Here is a 27673-nt window from a genome sequence, read left to right as displayed (position 1 = left end):
TTTCCCTTGCAGGTTTTGAAACTGAGGACCAACAGATCCTCCCAATGACGTGAGTGGCGCAGCAGAGCTCTCAAAGCAGACACAGCGTAGGAGCCTTGAAGCTTCCCATTCAAGAGTCCAACTGCTCTCCCAGCACAACTGAAGGTTTGGCCCCCAAGAGCCAGGCCAAAGCCTCAAGCAAACTCAGCAGCTATGAAGGAGCAGAAGGCAGGACAGGAGTAAGGGAGGGGAAAATCTCCCTGTCCTCAGCAGAAGCTGTGACAACCCCATGTATCCAAGACTCCTAGAGCCAGGCACTGACCAAAGAGGGGTCAAGACCCTCATGCCACAGCTCTCCTGTATGCTACCTGCTCACCTGTGAGGCCAGCATTCAGGTTGATGATCAGAGGGTTGTTTTTCCAGTCAAAGGTTGCCAGCAGGTTGAGGAAGCGCAGGAACCCAACCTGAGGAGAGCTGAGGACAAGACAAAAAGAGTTCAATACCAGCATTTGCTCTCTTGGCAGCAAGAGGGGCTCGGGGGTGACTTAGCAATGCCCAGCCCACACGTAGCCCAAGAGATGTCTGTGGTGGGAAAGGGAAATCCAGAACAAGCATGAGTCTCTTCCCCTTCTCTAAATCCCCAGGGAAAGCCTTTCACCCTTGTTCCTCGCTCCTCAAGTAAAAGAAACGGCAAAAAGTGTAACATTGTCCTGGTCACCCCATCTCCCACCACTCCCCCGACCCAGACTCCTGGGGCTGGAGCATGAGGGAGGTGGACAGAGGGCTGGTCCCACCTCCAGTGCAGCTCTGAACAGCACCAGCCCAGCTCCCACTGTGCCTCTTCCCCTATGACACAACATGTGTGTGAAGCCAGACAGCTGGGTCAATGCGGCTCCTGCTAGCAGGGTATTTTAGGAGAGAGGAAAGCATTCCAGGCATCAGGCTGTTAATCCTGGCTACTTTGGGGAAGGAAACCAGACTCCAAGTGCAGGGCAAAGTAACCTTTTGGCTCCACACGGAGCAATAACAGTCCCTTTAACCTCATTTTGCTCCCTCTGGGCCAGATTCTATCCACTTGCTGGGAGCCAGCAAGCAATTGGCACTGCAAGGTTATTTACCAACCAACATGATACCTCAATTCAGCTTTCAGCAGCCAGCCTCCTGCCCTTCCCTCAGGAGTCCTCTCCAGTAGAGAGGCTGCAGCCACCAGCACCACAGTAATATCCCTTTCAGGGAACCCAGTAGCCCCAGCATGCTGGTAGCCACAACATAGCCCTCACCCCTGCTTCTCCCAGCCATTCCCTGCAGGACAAGGGACCCCATCAGCCCTCAGGAAGGTACAGGACACCCCACAGTTGTGCCACCAGCACCAGGAGGTCATGACAAAACTTGCTCCCATCCTTATCTCCTTCCCCTCCCCACAGTGCACTGGGCTGGGGAAGCCACAGCCCTGCAGCATGGACAATCTCCATCTCCTCTGGCCAACCGCTCCCAATAGGGCTTGGAACAATGTTTTGGCAGCACAGTGGACTCATGCTCAGTACCATGCACTCTCCCAGCACCTCCTGCCCTAGCAGCATCCCATCCCTCCTCTGTACCACCTAAGGAAAAAAACCATGAAATCCACATTAGGTCAGTCCAGACTCCTCATCCTCACCTGGGCGGTGTGAAGGGGGCCGGGTGGAGGAAGAGAAACGCCACAAGGAGGTCCACACACTCCTCAGAGATGCTGTCGCTCAGGAGCTGGGCACTGACCCAGCGCTTGGCCAGCCGGCAAGTGCTGCCAAAGACAGGGTGCTGCTGCTGGAGCCTGTGAGGAAGGAGACAAGTCACTGCTCAACCCACACCTCCCAGGACCCAAAACGCCCTCTGGCATTCAGCAGAAGGGAAGAGAGAGGCAAACATCCACCTGGAACATGTGTGCAGCATCACAAGCGCAGGGCATACTCTGTGGAGGTTGAGATTTTGGGGGAACAAAGGGGAAATTCTGCCACACGCTCTTCTATGCAGCTCGCTTGTACTTGTCTCTCTACACCAGTGACCTCAACAAGGACAACCAGTGCCATCCTCACTCACATTCATCCCCTCCATCCTCCCATAGAGCCTCTCAGGAGGTGAGCAGAAGGGCTACTTCCCACAACGAGCTCCTCTCCCCACTATCATCCTGCAACTTCAAGGACATCTCCACATTGGCTTCCACACACATCCTGTGCCCTGGTCCCTCTGGGACCCCCCCACCTCACCTACCCATGCAGGGAGCTGGTTAAATAGGGCAGATGCAATGTCTCCAGCTCCAGCTGCCGAGACTCCTCGGTGTCCTGGTACTTCAGCATCCCTTCTGGCGTGACCACTTCCTTCAAGATCAGGGGCTCCCGGTGGTAGGCTACTTGGAGACGGAAAACGTAGCCATCCTGAGATGGGAGCAGACAGTGAGGTCAGGCTTGGTGGTAACATAAGCAGGCTGCTGGGCCACGCTGCACCTCAGGGATGCAACAGCAGCACCCTGGCATCAGCACAGTCTCACTATGCTCTTTTCTCTGCGCTCTATCCAAATCTTGGTTCTGCCCAGTGGCACCATACCCACAGACCCCACCTGCCTCTTCAGTAACAAGTGAGGTCTGAAGAAAGTTCCTGCTGTGCCCCTACCTTGTACACATCGGTGTGGGTGACAGCAGGTCTGCAAACCAGGTGGTGCTGCTCCTGGAGGAGCTCAGCCAGCTGGAGGTGGAAAGCCGCTTTGATGCGCTTGATGGCTTCTTTGTCCTGTGGCCACTGGCCACTGCCTTCCATGTGGCAGATGACTGGGGACAAAGGAACAGCAAGAGGCCAGTGAGCCCCACACAGGAATGAGGTGTAGGAAGGGGACAGCTGGGATTAGAGGTTGCAGCAGGAGAGCAGGAAAAGCCAGGGCTCTGCTCCTGCCTGCAGCACATCAACACGGCAGTAATGGAGCGAGCATCGCCACCTGCCTCTGCTTCACCCCACCACATCATCTCCCACTCACACTGCTCCCCACTTACTTGTCAAAGGGGCTATGTAGGCCGGGCAGGGCTTCTCCTCTGAGGGAAGCAGCAAGTGCTTGGTCTTGATTTGGGTATGGAAGGAATAAATCGGCTTCATGGGAATGGGTGGGAAGACCTGGGAGAGAACAGCAACCCAGGGACTGAGACCAGGGACCAGAAACCCCCCAGCACCATACAACTCCTCGCCTCAGAACTCCCGCTCCAGCAAAGCACCCCAACACAGAGGGCTTGGCCAACTTGTGCACAGCCAGCACCAAGGATGGGACAGCAAAGAAGACACACTGCACTACCCCAAGGACTCTCAGGAGCCACACAAGCAGAGAGTGACTCATTCTCTGTTCCCCCTCAGTCCAGGGCCTCCCTCCAGCTCCACACAGACCCCCCATGCATGGGCTGTGCCCGGGGACACTCACATCTGTGTACCGGAGGGCTGGGTGGACACCCTGTACAGCAGTCACCGTCAGCGGCAGCCCCTTCAGGTTCCACAGCTTGCGGCTCAGGTCATCGTAGGAACAGACAACGCTGACCATGGCCTCCTCACCTGTCCCCGACACCTGCAGACACACAGAGAGCCTCTCCATCTCTCCCACTCCTGCATGGATGCCCACCTTGTCTCCCTCCCAGGCTAGCATCACAGCCAAGCTCCAAGGAGCCAGGATTGACACCCCCAGGAAGCAGCTTCTGGCAAGAGCACTCAGCAAAATGGGGAAGTAAGAGAGAGAGAGGGAAGCCAAGGGCAAGGCTGTGGCTCCCCAGCAGCCACAGGCATACATCCCAGAGGGTGTGTTTCAAGCGGCAAGTTATTTCCTGTGCAAGACACTCAGGTGGTGTAAAAAGCTGTACTGCCAGCATTCTCCCTAGGAAGGGAGAAGCTAAGAGTGTTTTGGGGCCAAAAAGAGCACACACTGGCCACGTGAAAGCTCTGCTAGTGCCTCTCAAGGCCAACACAGGCAGCAGTTAATAGAAAACTGATCCAACTACATCCTTAACCAAGGTAGAGCTGTGAAGCATGGCAAAAGCAAAGACAACATATCCAGTGCATCACAGGAGCCCTGGGGAGGATGAATGAGAAGGTCAAAAAGGAAAATTGGTGCTGTTCTGTCTGCTTGCACCTCCCGAAGTGCAGCAGAGGAGCCTGAATAAGGAGGAGACATCACTAACACCAAACCACTCAGCTCAGACACAGTTGAGCCAAGCCACACACAGCCAGCCAGCCTGTGCTTTATGGCAGAGCAGCAGCACCCTCTGCGGGGTGCGCCACAAATGACAAACCCCCATTCTGTCTGTCTCTGGAGCTGCCTGTACCATACACCTTCCCTTATCCCTCATGTCTCTCAAACACCACAGACTCCCCAGCTGCCTGCAAACAAGTAGCTGGAGGAGCACAGACACTCCTACCCACTGCCTCCTACATAACAGCAAGTTTCTCCTTCATAAGTCAAGGATTGGCAACAATCAGACTCCTAAATGCCCCTCCGACTCTGGGAAAGCGTATCCCCTCTCAGCGTGGGGTTCATCCACCCTGCTCACCCCTGGCTAGCTTGCAGGGACATGGCACACACAGATTTTGGCTGCCTCAATACACAGCAGGCTGTACAAACAACTATCTAATTCCAAACCTGACGTGTGGCTCTGTCCAGACCACAACTGGTCCTGGCACAGGAGACTTGCAGTCAGATTTGGTCCCCTTTGCTCTTAAAAAGGAGAAAGGCAACAATTTCCTTCTCCATCCAACAACCATCTAAAGAGCTGCTTTCATGAAAGACCAGCAAAGTGGTGCCAAAGTGCCACGTCTCATTTCCAGGCTTTAATTTTACAAGCTGGAGAGCAGAAGTAGGGAGGGGGATGTTTTCCAGCCTTCAGGACACGTCTTTTTCTTTGTTTCAGATAGATAGGCAACACTACGGAGGGGTCAGTGGGCATGATCTTGCACTTGCAGCATGTCAGGAAAGGCCCTTCTGGGTTTCTCAGGTGGGCCTATGGGATGAAGGCACAAGAGTGTCTGGCCCAAGACCTGAAGGTTGCAGCACCTGAAAGGTGCAGCCAGAGGAGCACAGTGGGACAGTGATATATCCTCAGACAGTGTGAGCATAGTGGACAGAAGCAGAAAGAGGAGGCCAGTCAGACGCCTGCTGGAGAACATGTGCGGGCTACCAGAGCAAGAGGACTTTAACAGTTATGCCTTGGTTGGCACAAAAAGGCCCAGAAGATCCAAGCAGAACACCATGCTGCCTATCCAAGAGCCCACAGGCAGGCATTTTCCTTACCCTTGCTTCCTTCTCTTGGGAACCACCTAGCTGCCTCAGGGCTACAAAGCCAAAATTACCTTCTCTTAGCCCTTCCCATACCTCTCTTCCACGAAAAACCCAGCCCCACTGGGGGAACAACTGTACCTCTCGCCCAGGCCTGATGACGGACTCCAGCAGGGCCCCAGTGTAGCAGATGGAGGATTCAGGAATGTCCATGTGGCTATGTGGAAGAAGACAACAGCGGATCAGAGCTGTGACACATCAACTCATCCATCCTGACACTGCATGCTGTAGCCACAGGCAAGGGTCTGTCCAAGACCAAGGAATCCCTCCATACAGGAAGGTCATGGTGAGGACACCAACCTGTGTGTCCCTCTGATGCCCAAGTTATCCACCTAAAGCAGCACAAGAACTTGTTCAGCTTCACAAGATTCAAAGCTGAAACCACCAACATGCAGCCTTTCCTCACAACACCCCTCCTCGAGTTGGGATAAGGAGACGCAGGCAACCCCTTTGCTCTGTGCAACAAGGTCTTGTTTTTGGCAGAAGGTCTAAACTGCATTGGAGGCTTTCCAATGTCATAGGGAGACCCAACCTTGTGAACCACTACAGGGTCCCAGAGGACTTCACAAAGCATCCTGCAAGGTCCAGATGGCTTTTATTCCAGCTCTGCCAACGAGTGTCCCAACATCCCACCTGTTCATAAGGGCAGAACCATGCTGCCTCCTTGCCCTTAGCACTGCCATCAGCAGAAGCTACAGCACCATGTCCTTGCCCTTCCCATCTTCTTTTGAGAGGCACCTTGCAGCATCAGGACCACAACTGAACTAAAATGACTTCCAGATTTCAAAGCCAAAACAACCCACAATGTCCTCCAAAGCACAAAGCTGACAATATTTTTTCCAGGGACATCGCACAAGCCAGAAGAGCAGCAATGACCACACACAGCTGCAGCCTCAGCTGCTGCTCGGTACAACTTACAGTTTCAGGAGGTGCCTGACAATCTGCTCAGGAATGAGGCGTTTCTGGCAAACGGTGTCAGCCTCCCATACCACTGCTTCGCAGATGCTGCCATCCTGGAACCGCCGCAGCTCTGACTTCTCCCCCCAGAAGGTCCGGAAGTCCTGGGCCTGCAAGGGACATTGGCCAAGCCAGGTCAGGGACACAGGTCACCACTGGGACTGGCCAAACAATTTCCACAACCACCAGCCAGCCCCACAGCCATCCACAATCACAGCACAACAGCAGCTCTGCTACACACCACTCAGCATAAGCAGCGCAACCCTCACCTCAGGGAGATCTGCTTGCGGTCCCTTCTCCAGCACACTGGCAGCAAACTCAGGGACAAACAGAAGCCCAAATGTCAGGGGCCCAACATCCTTGTGTTTCGGGGGCTCAGTGTCAATCGGCCACTGTGGGAAAACGTGGAACATGAAGCAAAAAGAGAAATGAGGCTGCTGGGATATCAGGCTGCTAGACAAACCTCCAGCTACAAGCTCTTGGGTCCTGGGCAAGCACAGCCAGGGAAAGCCCTTGCTGGGCCACAAATTCTCCCCAGACCAAGCCTTCCAGCTGCACCCCACACCCCAGCATGCAGAGCCTCAAGTCCTTCATTCCCCATAAAAGGGTCAGGCCTGTTTCCTCCCCCAACCAGCAGAGATGCCCTCCCTGTGCCCAGCAGCACCACAGGGGACATATAAGACACCACATGCTGCAAAAGACACAGTGTCATTGCTGAGCCACGTTACCTCAGGGATCTGGGGCAAGGAATGAGCTACAAGCAGTGCTCTCCCAGCCAGCCCACGTGTCAGCAGCGAGACAATGAAGGGAAGGGCTGCGGCCACATAGTTCCCGCCCCGATCCATCAGCTCGTTCAGCAGCTGCATCTTCTTGCAGGCACCCTGCAGCTTGGAGACATGCTTCAGGCTACAGGAGGAGGACAGAAGCTGGTCACTGAGGAGAGAAGCTGGCCACCCACCTCTGCCACCAAATCCTTTCTGAGAGAGATGCTAGAGGATAGATAAAGTGGGGAGAAGAGGGTCCTGGCCCAGGATTGGGGCTACGAGAAGAAATACTGCACTTTGGGATATCAGGATCCACCACAGGAGATGGCGGTTCTTGGGACATTCATCATTCCCAAAAACCAAAGAATTTCCCCCCCCTCCTCCTGGGAGGCTATCTAGACAGTAAAAGCAGAATGGCCAAATGCAAGAAGTAGCAGTGTCTGTCTGAGAGCTGGCTGGGCCACCTCCTCCCAAGCAGATCTGAATCCGCTCCAGTCCAAAGCCAGAAGCAGCTCACTACTATCTGAACAGGCCCCCCAGCATCACCCCACCAGCACAGCAAAACTCACTGGAAGACATGGTCAAAGGTTCTGAGCATGGGCTTCGTGGTCATGAGCAGCGCCTGAAAGCCGTCCACCATTCGATCATCCAAAATTTCCATGGAGCGCTTGGCTTCAAACTGGACCTGAGTAAAGAGACAATACAGAGCAAGAGCATACATGAGAGGGGAAAAGGAAAGCAAATCCCTCCAACAGTGGTCACTGATGCTCCTCCATCAACCACAGGCAGCCCAGCTCCATGGTCACTAGCAGACCCTGATCCCAGTCAGCCTCTCTCCTCAGCATGAAACCAAATCACTAACAGCTGTCACTGCTGGCCAGACAGTCCCTCCTGGATATTCCTGCCACAAAGACATTTTTTTTCTGCTCCAAAATAGTTATCTGTGCTGAACAGCTGCTTGGCTTCACTCAAAAGTGCCCAGGAAAACAACTTTTCTCCAGCATTCAAGCGAGACAGGTAAGGCAGCACTACATCCAAGTCTTAAAATTAACTTCCAACCTTCAGAGCTGGAGAAGAACGTTAAAAGCCTAGAAAGCAACACTGAACCCCTCCCCCAGGTCTAACGTCCTCCTCCAAGAGGCCTAACCACCCTCTGCCTGCCTCAGCTTGCTCCTAAGATGGCATCTCAAGAAGCCACCACAACCTGCCCAGTACCTGGTGGTATTTGCTGGCAGTCATATCAGCACAGAGGTTCACCAGCCCAGAGGGATCCACAAAGACCACTTCAAACGCCTGGTGGAAATCATCCAGGACAGGCTGGAAGAGCAAATAACAGTCCTCAGAGTCACAGTGCAGCACAAACACCAGAGTAACACCACCTCCTTGCAATCTGACATTCCTGTAACAAGCACAACCCTGTCTGGGGAGCACTGGCAGCACAGCCAGACACAGGCACAAGCCCCCCAGGAGTGTTGCTCACCAGAGAGACATCTCCATCCTTCGCCAAGCTGATCCCCGTCACGCTCAGGTCAGTGGTGGCTGTGGGCAGACAGGAAGGAACAAGTCACACCACCGTCCACATGTCCTTCTCTGGTGAGGGTGGTACAGCTACACACCAATACCACTGTGGTCTCACAACATAAACAGTGCTACAGCATGATGCTGGCCTCCAACACTACCCACCTCTCTGCAAGCTGCTCCATCCAGCCCTCCTCTGCCTTCTCATCCCTTTCTGTCCACCCCACTCCACTCAGCATCAGAGGGAGAAAAGTCACAATTTCCCCTTCTCTCTGCCATTTTCAGGCTTCACACAGAGACTGCTGACACCTGGAAACTCACCCAGGAACTGCAGGGTGCTTCTCAGCACCTGGTACCCACTCATCATCTTAACAATCTTGCGTTTCATCAGCAGGTAGCCAACAAGCATGGAGACCAAGAAGCCACTGAAGCACCCCAAACCCTGTGAAAACAAAGGGCTGAGTCAAAAAAAGCTCAAGAAGGCACCACAAGCCCCAGAGCGCACCCCACATAGCTGCTTCAGCCACCAAGCCCCAACCCCAGCAGGAAGACATGGAGGCGAAGCCCTATATGACAAGCAGAGATATTGATCCCCTTGCAGGAAGGTAACAACTCAAAGTTCTTTGAGAAACTGAATGAATTCCCCTCCCAAAAAAACAAACACCCACTACATCATTCCCAGGATCTCAAAGAAGCACAACCATCCCAGTACACACAGCAACTCACAGCGCAGACTGGAATCCCTTGACACCTAACACAGATCAAAGTCACAAGCCCACCAGCCAGAACCAAAACAGCTTTTCACCCCTAGAAGGGAGAGCAGGCCTAAGAAAGGTCAGCCAGGCAAGCAGAGCCTGGCCTGTCCCCTGGCACAGGACATACCTTGCTGAGCTGCCGCTGGTTCAGCCAAACTTTGAGAAGGGCCAGGCCATCCTTCATGCCTGGGAAGTCAGTGGCTGCACTAGACAAGAAGTGCAGGTGGGAGAGCAGCACTGTGTCGCAAAGGATGGAGTTGTTGTAGTGAGGGGTTGGGGGCTCAGCGGCTCCTGTGCAGGGAAACGACAGCATGTTGGACCCAACCACAACCTGCTGTTCACACAAAACAGCTGCAGCAAACTGGGTGCAGCCTCTGGCTGAACTGAGCAGCACCCTGCTCCCCTAGGGCCTACCTTCTTTGGGGGTGCTCTGCTCCATGAACCAGGCCATTCGGACGTTGTTCTTACTGGGGTAGAAGCGGCTGGGTTTGAAGAGACCCGGGGCAGGACAGGCATGGAGTCGGACAGTGACCATCTTCTCATCCTTGCCTGTAAGCACCAAGGAACAGATATGCAGGAGGAAAACAGGGAGCATCCCCAGCTTGGGAAGAGGAAAAAGCTCCTTCCCAACAAAACTCAGCAGCAGTGGAAATCATCTCAGAGAAGAGAGTGACCATATCCCGCAGCCAACAATAACCCCAAGGTCACATTATTCATGTCCAAGTCCCATCTTCATCCCCACTGGCCAGCCTGGTACACCAGCACTTTCCTGTCCACCCTGGCCTTGCCACTGCCTGTCCCAGACTCAAACCCGCTATCACCTGGGGTCTGCGGAAACCAGCAGCACCCGGCAGCCCATGCGCTCCCTGTCATCTCCAAGAAGAGCCACATTGTGCACAACTGCCTGAGAAAGGCCAGAAACGGCAAGGAGCAGGGATGGGGAAATCAGAGAGGACAGCACTAGACACAGACATGTTTTCGTAGGGTCTGCTTTACTCCCTGGGCCAAGGCTGGGGAGTCCAGTCAAACTACAGAAAAGGATCAGAAGGGAAAGAGACTTTGAGGACTAGGCGCTGTGTAGAGGGAAAGGAGAACTGGGAACATCAAAACTCCAAAATTTATCACCAGTTGTGACAACAGCCCCAGACTGACCCCTCTCCAAAGGGGCTGTCACATGGTATGAGACAACCATCACCATCCTCCACTTAACATCAGACCCCACTCACAGTCCCCACCAGAGCCAAGGCTCAAGTGCTACCTTGAGGCCTCAGGAGCAGGATGGGCTTGAGATGGTTGCTGTTCATATAGGCAAACTTCACACTGCCAAAGAGCTTCTCCTTGGAGAAGTGCTGGGCAATGTGGGCCAGGTAGAGAGCTCTCTTCCGGTGGTAGCGCTGGTTCAGGTTGTCTTTGTCCTGAAAGATTTCCTGGGTAGAGAGGGATGGGGTAAATTCATTTCACATGCCTGCAGAGGCCAGTAAAGCACCCATCGCTCACCCCAGCCCCACAGACAGCCCCATCTCCGACATGCAGCTGAAGCCCCAGGGAGCTCCAAGTCAGTCAGGAGCTCTACTTTGCTGCTGGCTCACCAGGCTCCAGGATCACAGGAGATAGAGCAGAGCCATACAGCTAAACAGCGCATCACTTCGTCTCACACCCCACTTGAACAAGTCTGGGCAGCAAACAGAGGGAGCTCTAGAGAGGCAAAAGCCTGCAAATGAGTCAACAACGTGCCCTTGTGGCCAACAAGCCAAATGGTACCTGGGGTGCATTAAGAAAAGTGTGGACAGCAGATCAAGGGAGGTTGTCTTCCCCCTCTATTCTGCCCTGGTGAGGCTGCATCTGGAATTCTGTGTCCAGTTCTGGGCTCCCAATTTGAGAATGGATTACTGAATTACTGCAGGGAGTCCAGCGGCAGGCTACAAAGATGATGAGGAGTCTGAAGCAACTTTCTTATGAGCAGAGACTGAGACAGCTGGGTCTGTTCAGCCTGGAGAAGGCTGAGAGGTATTCACAGTATCACAGTATGTTTGGGATTGGAAGGGACCTCAAAAGATCACCTAGTCCAATCCCCCTGCTGGAGCAGAAACACGTAGGTGAGGTCGCACAGGAACATGTCCAGGCGGGTTTTGAATGTCTCCAGAGAAGGAGACTCCACAACTCCCCTGGGCAGCCTGTTCCAGTGTCTGTCACCCTCGCTGAGAAGAAGTTTCTTCTCAAATTTAAGTGGAACCTCTTGTGTTCCAGCTTGATCCCATTACCCCTTGTCCTATCATTGTTTGCCACCGAGAACAGCCTGGCTCTGTCCTCGTGGCACTCATCCTTTATATATTTATAAACATTAATAAGGTCACCCCTCAGTCTCCTCTTCTCCAAACTAAAGAGACCCAGCTCCCTCAGCCTTTCTTCATAAGGGAGGTGCTCCACTCTCTTGATCATCTTTGTTGCTCTGTGCTGGACTCTCTCCAGCAGTTCCCTGTCCTTCTTGAACTGAGGGGCTCAGAACTGGACACAATATTCCAGATGGGGTCTCACGAGGGCAGAGTAGAGGGGAAGGAGAACCTCTCTCGATCTACTAACCACCCCACTTCTAATACACCCCAGGATGCCATTGGCCTTCCTGGCCACAAGGGCACAGTGCTGGCTCACGGTCATCCTGTTGTCCATCAGGACCCCCAGGTCCCTTTCCCCTACACTGCTCTCTAATATGTAACTTCCAAACCTATACTGGAACCTGGGGTTGTTCCTGCCCAGATGCAGGACTCTACACTTTCCCTTGTTAAATTTCATCAGGTTATTCCCCGCCCAACTCTCCATCCTGTCCAGGTCCCGCTGGATGGCAGCACAGCCTTCTGGCATGTCAGCCACTCCTCCCAGCTTAGTGTCATCAGCAAACTTGCTGATAGTACACTCAATTCCCTCGTCTAAATCATTAATGTATATATTGAATAATATATATAATCTCAAGGCTGGGTGTCAAGATGATGGGACCAGACTCTTTTCAGTGGTGCCCAATAACAGGATGAGTGGCAATGGGCACAGATTGAAGCACAGGAGGTTCCATCTGAATATGAGGAGAATCTTTTTTACTTTGAGGGTGACAGACACTGGAACAGGCTGCCCAGAGAGGCTGTGCAGTCTCCGTCTCTGTGGATATTCAAAACTCTCCTGGACACATTCCTGTGTGATCTGCTCTGGTGAACCTGCTTTAGCAGGTGGTTTGGACTGGATGATCTCCAGAGGTCCCTTCCAACCCCAAACATTCTGTGATTCTGTGCAATATCACCCCCCCTGCAACACAGACTTGGGAGCTGGGGCAGAAGTGCAATGGGGCAAAAAGCTGTACAGTATCTATCTCCTTGGCAATGTGGAAGAGCTTCAGCCCAGGCAGAGGGAAGGAAGATGCTCAGGAGGAACTAAAATCAAAGCAGTCAAAAACTTTCAGTGGTGACACAGTACTCCCCAGCTCTTCATGGAGTCACCACACCACATGTCCAGATGCTGCAACCTCACTCAGGATTGGAGAGCACAGGGCAGGGCACAGAAGGGACGGAGCTCAGCCAGGCCCCAAGCCACTTGGAAGCCAGACTCACCCGCGGCATGGTCACCGCCACGTCCACATTGATCTCTGGCTTAATGCAGGTGCCCAGCAGGTAACTGCCCACCACCTTCAGCTCAGCTGGGGGCAGGAAGCGGAACCTCCCCTTCACGCTGAATGGCACCTGCAGGAATGGGACCTTCACACCCTTGGGGAGCCAGGCCTGGTCAGTGAGCTGTGGACAGACAGAACATGTGAAACACACCAAACATCACCAACAGGTGCAAAAACCAAGACCCCTCTCACCACACAACTGCAGGCACCCGCACCCAGGGCTTAGAGATGGAGTATTCCCCTCTCCCCTCCAACAAGAGGTAAGGCAATATTTTTTTTAGTCCCTAAAGGACACACTCCACAGGGACCTCTGCCCCTACAGCAAGGGCAAAACCTGCTCCATATGGGGTCACACTACCTCCTCCATCCCTCTGGGACATACTTCCGTTTCTGGGGTCTCTGGGATAGCGCTCAGCAGGCTGCTAATTTCATGGAGGAAGGCATCAATCTTCTTCTTCTTCGTCTCCTTCAATGTCACCTCCTTCAGAAGCTCTTCAATCTGTAAGGGAAAAGGGGACCTTGAAAGCCAGCTGCCATACTGGAATCACTCCTGCCCTTTATCTTGTTCTCCAGCACGCACCATGAGCCTGGTGAAGAAGGCATCAGGTGAGCTGGAGAACACATCTAAGCATTTCCACAATCCATGCCCAGAGCTGAGAGTCCAGTTAACCCATGGCCAGAAGGATAACACAGCTCCTGCCATCTCCTGTGATGTGCTGGGTGGAAATCAGCTCCATCTCACCAGCTTCTGCGTGACATTCAGTCACAAAAAAAAGTGGAGTGATTCATGTAGGCTTTGCTATCAGGAACATTTTCAGTATGACAAAGCATCAGCCTCAGAAAATGACCTTGCAGACCCTGGAGATTCTGCCACCAAACCCAGCAGATCTTCAGGAGATCAAAGCCACTCCTCAAAAAATCACCAAGATTACAACCACAAGAAGTCATCTAGCCAACAGCCAGACCTTCCCCTAAAACACACAGTTTGCTTTCCCAAGACATGAATAAAGTCTCCTGTCCCATCCAGAAGCTGGTCAAAGACAGAAGCCAGGTGCACCTGTTGATGTTACTTTTTCACCCAGGTAAGCAATAAACCAACACAGCGAGGGACGCAATGGCCACGCTCCCACCATGCTGCAGTTGAAGGGGTTCAATTCTAGTAGTGTAAGAGAGGCACAGAGCCTGGCACTGGATGGTAATAAGAATTACAGCGGAAATACCAGTAATACGCTGAGTGCCTCGTACGGGTTGTGCCTTCTGTGCCCAATGGTTCAGTGTTGGGCCCCTCCCTACAAGAAAGACATTGAGGTCCTGGAGAGAGTTCAGAGAAGAGCAACGGAGCTGGTGAGGGATCTGGAGCACAAGTCTGATGAGGAGCAGCTGAGGAAACTGGGGCTGTTCATCCTGGAGAAAAGGAGGCTGAAGGGAGACCTTATAGCTGTCTGCAACTACCTGAAAGGAGGTTGTAGCATGGAGAGGGTTACTCCCAGGTAACAAGTGATAGGACAAGAGAAAATGGCCTCAAGTTGTGCCAAAGGAAGTTTATATTGGATATTAGGAAAAATTCACAGATAGGGTTGTCAGGCATTGGAATAGGCTGCCCAGGGCAACAGTGGAGTCACCACCCTTGGAAAGGTTTAAAAAGTGCATAGATGAAGTTCTTAGGGACAGGCTTTAGTGTCACTGTTGGGTTAATGGTTGGCCTCGATGATCTTGCAGGTCTTTTCCAACCAAAACGACTCCATGACTCTGCCCGGCCCTGTGACAGCTCCTGGACAGGAGCAGCCGCTGCCCGGGATCACCGGGAGCTCAGGGCCCGCGGTCTGTTCCGCAGGCGCCTCCCGAGAGCTCCGTGCCCGGGATCCCGCCGCTCCCCGGCCTCCCCCAGCCCAGCCCCCGTCCCTCCCGGCTGACCTGCAGGCGGAGCAGGCTGGAGTGGAAGAGATCCTCCGTCTCCTTCAGCTGGCTCAGCTCCTCGCTGGTGGGCGGTTTGTAGAGCTCGGCCCGGCTCAGCTTGGCGGGCTGCAGGTCCCCGGCCGGGGCGGCCCTCTTCCCGCTCCGCGCCGCACGGCCCTGCGCCGCCTCCTCCTCCGGAGAGCCCTGCGAGGGGAACACAGCTCGGTTCGGCCCGGAGCCCCGCGGGACCGCCGCAGGGGCCCCCGGGACCCGGGCCCCCGTCCCGGACCCGCTGCAGAGGCCCCCGAGACCCGGACCCCCGGCCTGGCCCGGCCCGGCCCCGCCGCCTCCTTACCGCCATGGCCGCCGCCTCACCCGCGCGCGTGGGCACCGCCGCCACGTGCGGCGCCACTCACCCCGCCGGCCGCGGAGCGCCGCTCCCCATTGGCCGCGCGTACCGGCGCAGGATTCCTATTGGTCGCGCTGGCTTGCGCGCTGGCTTGCGCCCCGCCTTCCCGCCCCGCCCACGGAGCCGCCCACGGAGGCGAGCGCGCCTGAGCGGAAAGAGACGGGGGGGGGGGGGAAGGGGGGGTGTTTCCTCGCTTTGCGGCGGGTCGTGCTGGGAGCCGTGCCTTTTGCAGCGGTTGCGGCGCTTGGCGGCAGTGTGGCTGAGGGGAGGGCACGGGGGCGGCGGTTTGGGAGGTCTGTACGCCAAACGCACAACTTTTAACCCCAAAACTGCAGTCCTCAGGGCAGCCCCGCGTGGTTTCGAGTTCTCGGGGCCCACCTGCGGTGCCTCCTGGGGTGAGCAGCGCCATGCCTGTCACATCGTGTTCAAAAGGGACCTTAGAATAAGGGAGGGAGATGAGGTGTGTGAGGTTTAATAAACACGCAGGACTGTGGTTTTCAGCCGGGTGTGTTTGTGCTCTGGACACGGGGAAATTTGGGGCTGTTTGGGTGTGGGGTTAGATGGGTAACTGGGGCATCAGCTGGTGGCGGAGCTGCCAGATGTAAATAAGCGCACAGGAAAACAGGCTGAGGTTTGTACAATGAATGGGATTCTGGGGAAAAATAGATAAATAATATTTTAAATATATATATATTGAGAGAGAGGGGGAAAAAAAATATTTGAACCAGCACTGGAAAATCGTAGAATCATTTCAGTTGGAACAGACCCTCAGGATAATCATGTCCAACCACAACCTCACTCTAGCGCTAAACCATGTCCCTGAGAATCTCATCCGAATGCCTTTTAAACCCCTCCAGGGATGGTGGCTCCACCACTGCCCTGGGCAGCCTGTTCCTGTCTCAGAACAAGTGGCTCTTTTTTAATGTAAGAACCCCCAGGCCCAAATAATTGGTGTCAATTGACAGAATTCTGGGGTTTTCTTTGCCTGTGTGTTTGGTCAAAGATACTGAGCCAGCTGGAGGTGACCACTGAATGGACCAGCTGGTGGTGCCTGGAGATGTCCTGCAGGAGAACATTCCCATTGCAAATCCCAATGAGGATCACACTAGGGATGCTGGAGAGGTGGTGGACAGCACAGAGCTTGTGGAAGCTCCTGGAAGGTGTCGCTCACTTTGGAGAACAATGCACGAAGTGCAGAGGTAAGAAATGCAACTTGTTGCATCAACAACCTGTTAAGACCCATGGCATGAAGCAGCAGACTCAGGCTTTGCTGAAACCGGGTGTAAACTGATAGTAACACTCAATCTTGAGGCTCTGAAGGGGCAGCAGCTAGTGTTCAGTACTACCTCTGCACTCCACAGTGTCCTGCATTCCACAGCGCTGAGCAGCCCAGAGCAGTCGTGTCAGGGGAAAGTCTGGAGGTGCACCCCTCTCCGGTGGCTCAGCGGTGAAGCTGCATGAGGATTGTAGAACGACCCTGAGTTATTTCACATTTTCAAGGCACAGTGAACACAGAGAACCGTTCCCTGTGCCCAGAAAAAAAGAGGTTTATTTTCCAGAGCAGACAGGCTGATCCTGGGCAGAGCCAGCACGGAGCTGCCCACGTGCGCAGAGCCGGGCTCTGGTGCTCAGTGATTCACCGGGATGGACGTCCCGTGCGTGACCTGCAGAGAGCACAAGGCAAAGCTGCCACAGCCTGACCCAGCCTGGCCAGCAACCGGAGAGGCTTGAAACCAGCAGTGGGCTGGAGGCAGGCTGCGTGTGGACTGCCAGAGCAAGAGAAATACCCCGTTTATATATGTCTGTACATATGTGTGCTTTTACAGAGCAACTCCAAGCTCCAGGCCTCACCCGATTTGAGTTGTCAGGGTATTTAAAAGCCCCCCCTATGTGTGTCCCTGATTGAGAAGACACCAGTTTGGGACACAGATAATTTTAGGACTCTTTCCAGCCCTTTGACTGGCTTTTGCATAACTGTAGAAAGTCTAATTCACCTCTCCATGCCTTGCTGTGCACCACGGTGAAGCAGGGATGTTGTGGTCAGTCCCACTGGGACTGACCTTCTTGAGGAGGACTCTGCTCTAGGATAGCATCCCAGCCTGCAGTGTGTCATCTCACCTGGAGTACTGTGTGCAGCTCTGGGCACCACAGTGTAAAAGAGATATAAACCTGCTAGAGAGTGTCCAGAAAAAGGCTGTGAAGTTGGTGAAGGGTTTGAAGGGGAGGCAGTATGAGGAGCGGCTGAAGTCACTTGGTTTGTTCAGCATGGAGAAGAGGAGACTCAGGTGAGACTTCATGGGGGCTACAGCTTCCTCACAAGGGGAGGAGGAGGGGCAGGTGCCAGACTCCTCTCTTTAGTGGCCAATGACAGAACCCAAGAGAATGGCAGGAAGTTGTGCCGGGGAGGTTCAGGTTGGACATTCGGAAAATGTTCTTCACCCAGAGGGTACTGGACACTGGAACAGGCTCCCCAGGGACATGTCACAGCCCCAAGCCTGACAGTGTTCAGGAAGAGACTGGACAATGTCCTCAGACACATGGTGTGAACTGTGGGGTTGTCCTGTGCAGGGACAGGAGCTGGACTCAATGATCCTTGCGAGTCCCTTCCAACCCAGAACATAATATGATCTCCATGCCAGATCCAAATTCTCCTCCCTGAGCCTTGGCTACCCTCGGTTCCGGTTTTTACCTGCACTGTGGAAACACTATAAGCAGGATCTCTTCAAGAGCAAACACGTGGGCATGTTAAGACAGAGGGTAGAAAATCACATATTCATCCTGAAGGTAAATGTAGGAGTTCAGAGAACTCCCCAGATGAACTGGGCTGAGCTCTGTCCCCCACACAAGACCCCTAAGCCAAATCCAGCCCACAAGCAGTGCTTACAGGAAGCAGGAGCAAGGTTTAGGAAAAATAAGCAGGGTGGGTGTTGGAGGGGGGAAAAAAAAGAGAAGAAAAAAAAAAGCTGTGAGTTCAGAGACTGTTTGCAGCTGATTTTCTGCCCACCCTGCAGATCTTTGCCGCACCTGGCATGCGGCAGAGTGGGGCAGACTCTCACCCCTGTGTCTGCGAGGGAAAGCAAAGCAACGCCATGTCCATGGTGCCGGCAGCCACCTGGCTTTCACCCCACAGGGCTGGGATCCACATGCTGCTGCTGTGCAGCATCTCTGCTTGGAAAATGCCGGGCTCCTGCTCAAGGCTCAGCATTATTTCTGTTCCCGAAAAGGCTGGTGTCAGCCTCTGTGTCGCCTGACCTGCTGCCTAGCTGGGCACAGTTGCCAGCATCATTGCCCAAGAGCCCCTCACATACTCAGTATTTAACAACTTCCATGCAGGAAGACCTGCTGGAAGTGGGTTCTCAGCCTGTGTCAGCTAGGAAACCAGGACTCCTGCAAGTGGGTGTTTGGCTCCTGGTTTCCAAGGAAAGTTTCCCGAGACCCGAACTGACCCTTTGTTGTATTCGGAGAACGTTTCCTGCACACAAACTCTTGTGGTGGGCATGCAGGTGACAGCTGTAGGTGTGAGATGAGGCTTCTGGTCCATGTTACTGCTCATTGCAGCTCTTGCCGAGTTGCTGCATCATGGCCTCAATCTCAGCCAGCAGCAGCAACACCCCCAGCCCTCTCCAGAGCATCCCAGGGAGGACTTTTGCCTGTTGTAACCTTCAAATTGCTTCTTCCTCCATCACAGTGTCCTGGGTCAGGTTCTGCAGGCGTAGCCTTGTTACCTGAGCTCCGGAGACAAACTCCTTTCACTCGTCCGTGTCAGTGCACATGTTCCCTCACACACCCTCATATTCCAAAGCTGCCTCCAAAATTGACTTCCAGTTAGCGCAGGTGTTTAACTCCCGGCCGGTTTCACAAGTAATTCTTGTGGACAGCCCCAGTGACTCTGCCGAGTACAAATTATTATCAGCTCCTAATTTGGGAGGAATTTATCCTCCATGTTCCCAAAAGAAACAGCTCCTTGACCATTCCTCCCCCTTCCCTCTTGCCCCCAAGGGGACCAGGACCCCTGTGTCCCAGCTCCATTCCTCTCCCCCATTCCCAGTTCACCGTGGCCCATCCCCGCTGTGACGCGCTGCTTCCCAAGACGTGATTCACTGCCTGACACCTCGGGGTGCTGCAGGCATACCTGCGGTGTTGGACTCCGCTCTTATTTAAGGTGAGGGTAATTATAGCCCTGTGCAATATTTTTTTTAAGTCTGGGAAAACCAGTTTGGTCATCTCTGGCCAAGGTCACATCCCTGTGCTGCACAGAAGGGACGTGGTCACTTGGGGGATAAATGTCAGGTCCAGGGTGGGTTGTTGGGGTGCCCATTGTGCAAACCCCTCAGCAACCCCCCTTTGCCACCCAGGACAGGGTGTAATGCCCAACTGGGGTGACAAGGAGGGCTCAGGGTCTGGCTCTGGGGAGGGCTGGATAACGGGGCATCACCTGGAACCTGGCCATCACCCTGCATTCCCCGTCTCCAGGGGAAAGCCCTCATGCCATAGCCTCCGGGATGGGATATGCGCACCTGCAAACGCACACAGATACGTGTGCATATATACACACACAAACGAGTATATACACATACATCTGCACACCTCACCACACACGAATACCTCTAGACACACGTGTCCACATATGTGCACACATAAACACACACACACCTGTAGATACACACGTAGACTTATATACACATATATAGGAACGCATACATATGCACACACCCTCTACACATTTCTACATTTCATATACACATATGCACGTGCACATGCACAAACATATGCCTGTATGCATACGTACACAGTCACATGCTCGCACACATGCAAGCACTTACACATATACACGCACACACACAAACACACACATACATTCAGGCATGCACGTACATATGAACCTACAGACACGTGCACTCATGCACACACAACCACAGCAAGAAGGTGCCAGCTCTGCTGGAGCCAGGGAGTCCCGGGGATCTGGGGGCGCCAGGGCAGGCTAGGGGGACCTGGGGATGCTGGGGTGGGCTAGGGGGACCTAGGGGGCATTAGGAGAACTGGGAGGGCTGAAGCAGGCCAGCTCCTGGAGGTACCCCGCCAAGGGCAGCCAGGCAGCCTGGCCACCCCTGCAGCAGGAAGCGGGATCAGTGACGTCTTTCCCAGAACAAGTTATTTCATAGAGTATTTCAGCACCTAGTGAGTCATTAATTGCACCCCGTCTTAGCTTGTTAATACTAATAGTAAAAAAAAATATTTTACAGCATTCCACACCCTGCGCCCACCCTGACAGGCGTCACATACTTCCCACCATCCCACCTTGGCTGAAGAGCTGCAGTGTGACCCCAGCTGCCCACCCACTGCCAGGCTCCAGGTTCTAGTCAAGCTTCCTCCTCAACATCCAGAAATCCCTGGGGAATCAGAGGAATCCTTCTCCTGACTCCATCCCCAGGAATCTGCAGTTTCCTAGCCCAGGTGAAGCCATTCCCAGGCAGTTTCTCACCAAGGGTGAGCATCTTCAAATTCTGTGTACCAGCATTTACTCAGCATGACATCCTGGAGTTCCTGTTTTATGAAGAGGCATAGACGGACAGCAAGCTAGCATCAGTGCACCCCTGTGAAATCTCACATCAGCACCAGCTATCCAGACAACGCCATCACATTCAACAGTACCAGCTATCCAGACAACGCCATCAAATTCAACAGTACCATCTTACAAATGGCAAAACACCCCAAAATAATATGTATGCTTCCTTTAAAACATCTACACCACACTAAAGAAGCCATGCCACAGCCCCTGACTACCGTCACATAGACAGCCAAGCCACCCAAATACCTCGTGCTGTGTTCTACAGGCAATCTCAAACCCCAGAAGGTCCATGACCACCTGCTCCAGACCAAAAACCATGACCCATCCCTTCACTCTACACAAATGGAAGTCACTCATGAAGCACACAGCATGCCACCCCACACCAGACAAGCTAGTGTCACAGTTAGTAGCCAAAATCACTCCCATGAGATAACAGAACTGGTGGGACCAACAGGCTGGGGCTGAGATTTTTCCCCTCCCTGTTGGGTTATTTCTGTTTCCATCTGTTCCTCACTTGGTTCACCATGCTGGTGGAGCAGAGCTGCCCTTCCCCTGCGACACAAGAAGGGCCAGGGGTGGTGTTGAACCACTGGTGAGAATCTCTGGTGTCCTAAAAAGGGAGAGTTTCAGAAGAAAAGAGCAGTTGCTGCTCCCTGCCCTCCCTTTATGCTTGGCAGAACAAAAAGCCTGGTGGTGATTTGCAGGCATGGTTCCTGCACGTTTTTGGTTTTTTTGAGGGGACCCAAGTACCATTGGCCTGCCAAAGCTGTTTGCAAGTAGGGTGCTAAATGGTGTGTTAAGTAGTTTGGCATTCCTCTGTCATTAGTCTCATTCTATCATTAGGCCCGTTCCTTCTCCTCCTCTCCTCATTTCAGCCAAAAGAAATTGCTCAATAAACTGAAGGAACGCTAACAAGGATTTATACTGGCCAATAGTGGTTTCTAATATGACTTTTTCTCTCTCTTCATCCATTCCTGGACATCATTGACTTCCAATATCCTCTTACATTCATCTTCTCTTTACCGAATTTGTTTGTGCACCTTCTTCCTTCTGCATGTCTTTCACCCTCTCATTATTCTACTCTTCGATTACTAAATAGTCTGAAGTGATGACTATGAGAAAGGAATCATGACACCAACTAGCTCAGCAACTGCGTGCCCACGGTCTTTGAACCCACAGAGCTGGCAGAGGGGCTGTCAGGAGTGTGGGGAGGCACGTGGCTGCTAAAACGTGGAGCTAAAACATCAGCATGTCCCTAGGCTCAGCATCATCATTTTCTCGTGAGTAGCAAGTGGTAGGACAAGAGGAAATGGCATCAAGTTGTGCCAGGGAAGGTTTAGATTGGATATTAGGAAACGTTTCTTCAGAGAAATGGCTGTGAAGCACTGGAACAAGCTGCTCCAGGGAAGTGGTGAAGTCACCATCCCTGGAGGTGTTTAAAAAACATATCAATCAGGCTCTTAGTGCTAGAGTTAGGTTATGGTTGGATTCAATGATTTTAAAGGTCCCTTCCAACCAAAATAATTCTGAATCTGTGTTTCTATGATTCTGTCACCTGTGGAGATCTCATGCTTCCCATGGGCAAAGCCAGCTGCTGCCCAGGGCCCTTCCCATCAGACCTTTGCATCCACCCCTTGCCCCCCTTGGCCACGGCTGGTTTTTTTCCAGGCTCCCCAAAACCTGGCCTCAGTGACAGTGCCCGGAGAGAGGCAGAAACCATCGTCTGGCCATGTGGGGATGTGGCACTTCTCATTGCCCGTCCAATCCCTCCCAACAGCTTTACCCAGATTTAATGGGGTTTCTTGCTTCTGCAGAGAGGGCGTTCTGTTCCGCCCCAGCAGAATCTGCATTTCATTGTAAGATTAAATAATTCCTCCCTTTGGTTTCTGAAGTATTAATATGTTCAAGGGCTTCAAATTCTCAAGTATTAACACATGATAGAGGCATTCATAACTCCCCGGCAAAAATAATCTGGTACATGGGGTAATGACACAAAAAAGCACTCCTGTAATATTTGGCTGCCCATCCGAAGTATGGCCATATCACAGAAACACATGCCTAACAAGCAATCTTCACAAAGACCAAGAAGTGGGAAACCTCATCAGGGCAAGGAAAGGCGGTAAAATACATATTTCTAGCCATTGAAACCTTAAACAAATCGCAGTGTCACATTGATTAAAATGAGCCTCAGTCATCACTTGTTGCTTGCATGGATGATGTTTCATTAAGTCTCTTCTGGTTTATTAAGTTTCACGTGTCTGTTTGGGGATGGAACAGCCACTTTGCATCCCCCCCACCAGCGGCAGGGGTGGCTCTGGGGCTTTACAGGGATAAACCTGAGGTTCATGGGATGGTACAACAGCCGGAGCCCTTGTCAGTGGGTTGTAGGCTGGGGTGGTGTGCTATACACCCTGCCTTAGGAATGAAACCTAAAAAGGTCAAAAATTCAAAGAGGACAAAACTCATCCATATGTATAAGTCAGGAGTGGAGAGGGAGAGACTGATTTGGGCTGTCCAAAGTCAGAGGTTCTGGTAGCTTTACCTCAAAACTGTGGTTGCCTGAATTACATGAAGACAACTAATGGGAAGTTGATATGCTTTCATTATGTGCTTGCTGTGTTTTGCCTCCCTTTAAATCACTAATTTGCTTTTTGCATAGATTATTTTGTGCCCTTGTTTTTATTTTCCAGATGCTTTTGTTTGCTTCCTGCAACAGGCAAGAGAGCAAATTTATGTGATTTCCCAGCTGTTGCTGTGGGCTTTATACATAGCAACAAGGAGAAGAAACCTTTTTCTTTTTTTTTTTTTTTTCTGATAGCAAGGAACAACCTGCAGCCTCCAAAAATCACATTGGAGGCATTGAGAGAGGGGAAAATCTGTGCCCCCTTTCCTCTTGCCATCATGCTATGTTTTATCAGCAATTGGTTTGTCTTGTCTGTCCCACTAAACAGCCCTCCCTGCAGCACAATAGTGCCGTCTTCCCCCCAAAAAATCAGTATGCAATCTCTGGGGGAGCTCCTGGGACTACATGTAGTGCAGAGAGCCAGGAACATGCAAATGCAGTGTTTATTTATTCATGGCTTAAACCTCCGAGTGCCAAACCGCCTGGCAATGCATGTGCCCTCCCTCCCTCCTTTTCAGCCAAACCCAACCTGTGTGGTGCTGGGCAAACGTCAGTGAAGGTGATGATGATGATGATTACTTGATTAATTAAAATCTTCAGGGAAACCTGGCTCAGATTCAACAGCTCTGGCCCTTTTTTCCTTTGTCCCAGCCCCTCCATCCCAATGACTCTTCAAGACAGGTATGGTCTATCCTTTTTCACGTGATGGGGAAACCGAGGCAGAGCAGTGTCAGGGTATGCCAGGGGTCAGGAAAGCTGAGTCAGAGCTGACATGGGCATTTGAGAAACTCCCTCACAGTTCTCCATTTTGCTCTCACTTCCCACGGAAACAGAGATCATGCAGCTGTGTTGTCTGTCTCTGCCAGACTCCTCTTGGTTCATGGTTTTTAACCCACAGAGACAGCTTCACCCCAGGGTGTAGGTGTTTCAGAGATGTTTTGTGGAATTAGGCAGCTCAGCTGGGAGGAGAAGAAGGACCAAAGTCTGCCTTCTCTGGGAGGAAGATAGCAGGGCATGCTGAACCCCATGACTAGCCACCCGAGACTCCACACAAGAGGCTGCTACTAGAAACCAGCTTCAAAGCTCTGCTGCTCCAGGAACGTCTTGTGAAAGTCTTACCCTGTGGGTGCTGAAGCTGTTCTCCTGGGCCTTCTTCTCCACAGGGATGAGTCCCAAGTGTGTGGCCTCACTCCACAGGGTGCTTTGGGACTGGAAGGACAGAGATGAGCGCCCTGGCTTTGGGCTGGGATGAACCCCTCTTCCCTGGCCCCTACAGCCTCTGCAAGGCTGCTCTGTGACCCAGATCTGTCATCCACTGGGGTCACAGACGGCTTCCCCATCAGGGAAGATCACTTTGAGATCTATATGAGGGTCCTTCCACCAAAACAAAAACTGGACACCAGCTTTGGAGACCCTGGGCAAAGCTGCTTTAGCTTGGTTTGACCTCAAAGGGTAGGAGTTACCTGTCCTTGCACAGACACTCAGGAGAGACATTCCTCGAGATGAGTCAGGGGAACACAGGGTGAGGCCAGCTGCCTCCTGAAGGTGCTGAAGGCTGCAAAGGGAGCTGAGGGCTTTGTGCTATCTAACATCCAGGTGGTTCCAAGAATCCCAAATGCCCAGACACAGGGGCGACAGGCACACTTGAAACTCCCAGCTGAATGCTCTCGCTCGGATATCCCATACTGCCATGCTGTGCGTTACCAAGCCATGAACAGAAGGCCACCTTGCCCCTCGGGTGATGAGCCTCTGTCCTGAAACAGGCTGGTTACTTCAACCAAAACAAAACAAAAAAACCCCACTAGCAGGTGACAGGATCAAAACAAACCAAAGGAAATGATTCTGCACCCAGACAATTCATTAGCTTGGGCAGCTGTTTGTCACAGGATGTTGCAAATGCTTAAAATTTACCTGGTTTCAAAAATAACTACACAAATTCACGGGAAAAAAATCTGAAGACTATTAAAAATAAGGACACCTCTAACTCAGGGAGTTTGAGTCACAAAAAAATGTTAGAAGTCCAGGAAATATTCTGAGGAAGTGTCACTTGTCCTTATGCCCTTCCAAGAGTGGACTTTCACAAAGAGAGGTGTGTGGCTAGATAGGCCATTTGGGGCAATTTTTATATTTAAAAATACAGAAAACACCCAGCACTGAAATGCAGTGTCAGTCATGATAACATTTTTACCTGTTTTTACAAATCTGCCCCAAAATATCTGCTGAGCATCTCCTGGAGGCAGAGGGTCTCGGGGAGGAACACATGTGTCCCGGCAGGTGGGGAAAGGAGATAGTGGCCAGCAGGACCTGTGCAGGCAGGTCCCTGGAGATAGGGTGACGGTGGGGGAATCACTCACTGCAGCGCCTTGATAGGGCACCAGCAGCTGTCTCTTGAGCTCAGAAACCGAGCCTGAAGGCCATGAGATAAGGGCAGAGGGATACCAGCCCCTGACCTGCCAGTGAGAATTTCCAAATCTTCTTTTTCGTTTCTGTGACGCAGGAAAACAAGATCAAAAGGGAAAATATTCCAATCAATTAGTACATAGTCTGAGCAGACACAGCCCAACCCAGCTGTCCCAGACCCAGCCACAGCGCCAGGCTCCGAAGTGGTGAACAGGGCACAGCATGCGTGATACCTTCACAGTCTTCATGATCAAGATGCCCTGAGAGTTGGACAGTGAAAGCACTGGTAGAAGCTGGATTAAGAGTCATCCCAACAGGTGGTAGCACCTTCCCACCCTTTGGGCTGCTGTCATCTCTGCCTCAGTAAAAGAGACGAGTCAATTGCTCCCAAAACAGCCTCCAAGTCTTCAAGCCATCCATTACCCCCATGTTACTGTGCATCCACTGGCTGGGAAGAATACCACGTCCACACCAAGGGCTTTGCAAAGTGTGACCATCGCATTATCTGTATGCAAAGTGTCTCCTGTGGAATCAGTGTCAGTGCTGGTAGAGAGCCTCAAAGTCTTGGGTCTCACTCTGCAGCCATCTTCAGTGTCCATAAAACACCGCCAGCCACATCACCAACAAGATATCCATGAAATATAGTCAATAAGTGAGAAACCTCTTGACTGCTCTTGCTTTACCAAACCTTTGGAAATACCTCCAATCGGGAAAACAGCCAGGAATGTCACAGGTTATATATACTCCCATGTCCTGTGTTCTGCAATCCCCAAATAAAATATTACTTGAATGTTTTCTATTATTCATTAATAATCAGAATATTAAGAGTAACAGCAGGTTATTTTCATTGTGCTCTTTTATCAAATGCTTTGACAGCTTTCGCGAATTTTTAGGCAGCAAGTAGATGTGAAAAAAGCACATATGTTTATATATTTCATATATATACGTGAAAGACATCATGTTGATGAGTGTAAACAAAAAGGAGAGTAGGAGAGTAGAATGAATGGGACAATATTTTCATATATGTGAAAATAAAAACAGAAACATGCCATATGACCAAGTCAAGCTTGGAAACGGCTCTCAAAAGAACAGCTTTATACTCTCAGAGTACAAGCTACGCATGACGTTACTAAACCCTTCCTTCTAATGTCTTCTGCTCATAAGTGATCAGGTAAATGAAAGTATGTCTCACTCTAGGGAGAAAGTCTGTATTTTTGAAGCTGAGCACATGTTTAGCAAAACATGACAAACTGAGGGACAACCTTGGCTCCCCTATCAATAAGTATCAACATCAGAATTCTTACATTCTTTCATTCCAAGTCCCAAACACTGAAGGGTTACCGGAGGAAAACATTAATTAGTTCTCAAACTACATTAATTGGTTCTCAAGCTACATTCAAAAAGAAAAGACCATGCTAACAAGATAATTAACCAACCTAATGGAAAATTACCTCAGTTCAGCCAAATCAGCGCAATATTAAAAATGAATGCTGAGAGAAGAACACGTTTGAGATGGTGGAAAGATTTTAACCAAGTTGTGTGGCCTTTGCGGTATTTTGGTTGCCTCTTTGCAAAGAGAAGGATTCACTCCCTGTAAGGTGCTCATTGCTTCCTCTGGTTCCCACTTTGCAGCCCCTGCTCCTCAGTTTTCCCTGTGGATGGAGATGCTTTTGGGCCTCCACTCCACAGGGTTTCCCTGCTGTGCCCCACTTACCCCTCTCACACCAGAGGAGCAGCAGGAAGGGGAAAATAGCTAAATCTTGCCCTTTTTGGTCCTTCCTAACAGCAGGCAAGAACATTCAGCTGTGGTTTTTTT

At 52.0% G+C, this 27673-nt stretch overlaps 1 protein-coding gene across 1 annotated transcript in view; it reads right to left on the bottom strand.

Annotated features, from left to right (window-relative positions):
- Positions 1–15217, bottom strand: part of NOL6 (nucleolar protein 6) — a gene marked incomplete at both ends in the record, with an annotated part of 29637 nt that extends 14420 nt beyond the window's left edge. The window contains 21 exons of the mRNA XM_080362557.1: positions 356–453; positions 1637–1789; positions 2227–2390; positions 2626–2780; positions 3000–3117; positions 3416–3556; positions 5396–5471; positions 6233–6381; positions 6541–6663; positions 7000–7177; positions 7605–7720; positions 8251–8352; positions 8516–8574; positions 8875–8995; positions 9436–9599; positions 9723–9857; positions 10567–10735; positions 12902–13081; positions 13343–13459; positions 14875–15060; positions 15212–15217. Coding sequence (XP_080218683.1) covers positions 356–453; positions 1637–1789; positions 2227–2390; positions 2626–2780; positions 3000–3117; positions 3416–3556; positions 5396–5471; positions 6233–6381; positions 6541–6663; positions 7000–7177; positions 7605–7720; positions 8251–8352; positions 8516–8574; positions 8875–8995; positions 9436–9599; positions 9723–9857; positions 10567–10735; positions 12902–13081; positions 13343–13459; positions 14875–15060; positions 15212–15217 — 2710 coding nt within the window. The remainder of the gene's footprint in view (positions 1–355; positions 454–1636; positions 1790–2226; positions 2391–2625; positions 2781–2999; positions 3118–3415; positions 3557–5395; positions 5472–6232; positions 6382–6540; positions 6664–6999; positions 7178–7604; positions 7721–8250; positions 8353–8515; positions 8575–8874; positions 8996–9435; positions 9600–9722; positions 9858–10566; positions 10736–12901; positions 13082–13342; positions 13460–14874; positions 15061–15211) is intronic.
- Positions 15218–27673: the final 12456 nt, after the last annotated feature.

This window comes from Nesoenas mayeri (assembly GCF_963082525.1).
Source record: "Nesoenas mayeri genome assembly, chromosome: Z".
Taxonomy (NCBI): domain Eukaryota; kingdom Metazoa; phylum Chordata; class Aves; order Columbiformes; family Columbidae; genus Nesoenas; species Nesoenas mayeri.
Note: the sequence above shows the minus strand (reverse complement) of the source record. Positions and strands in the feature narration are given on the sequence as shown.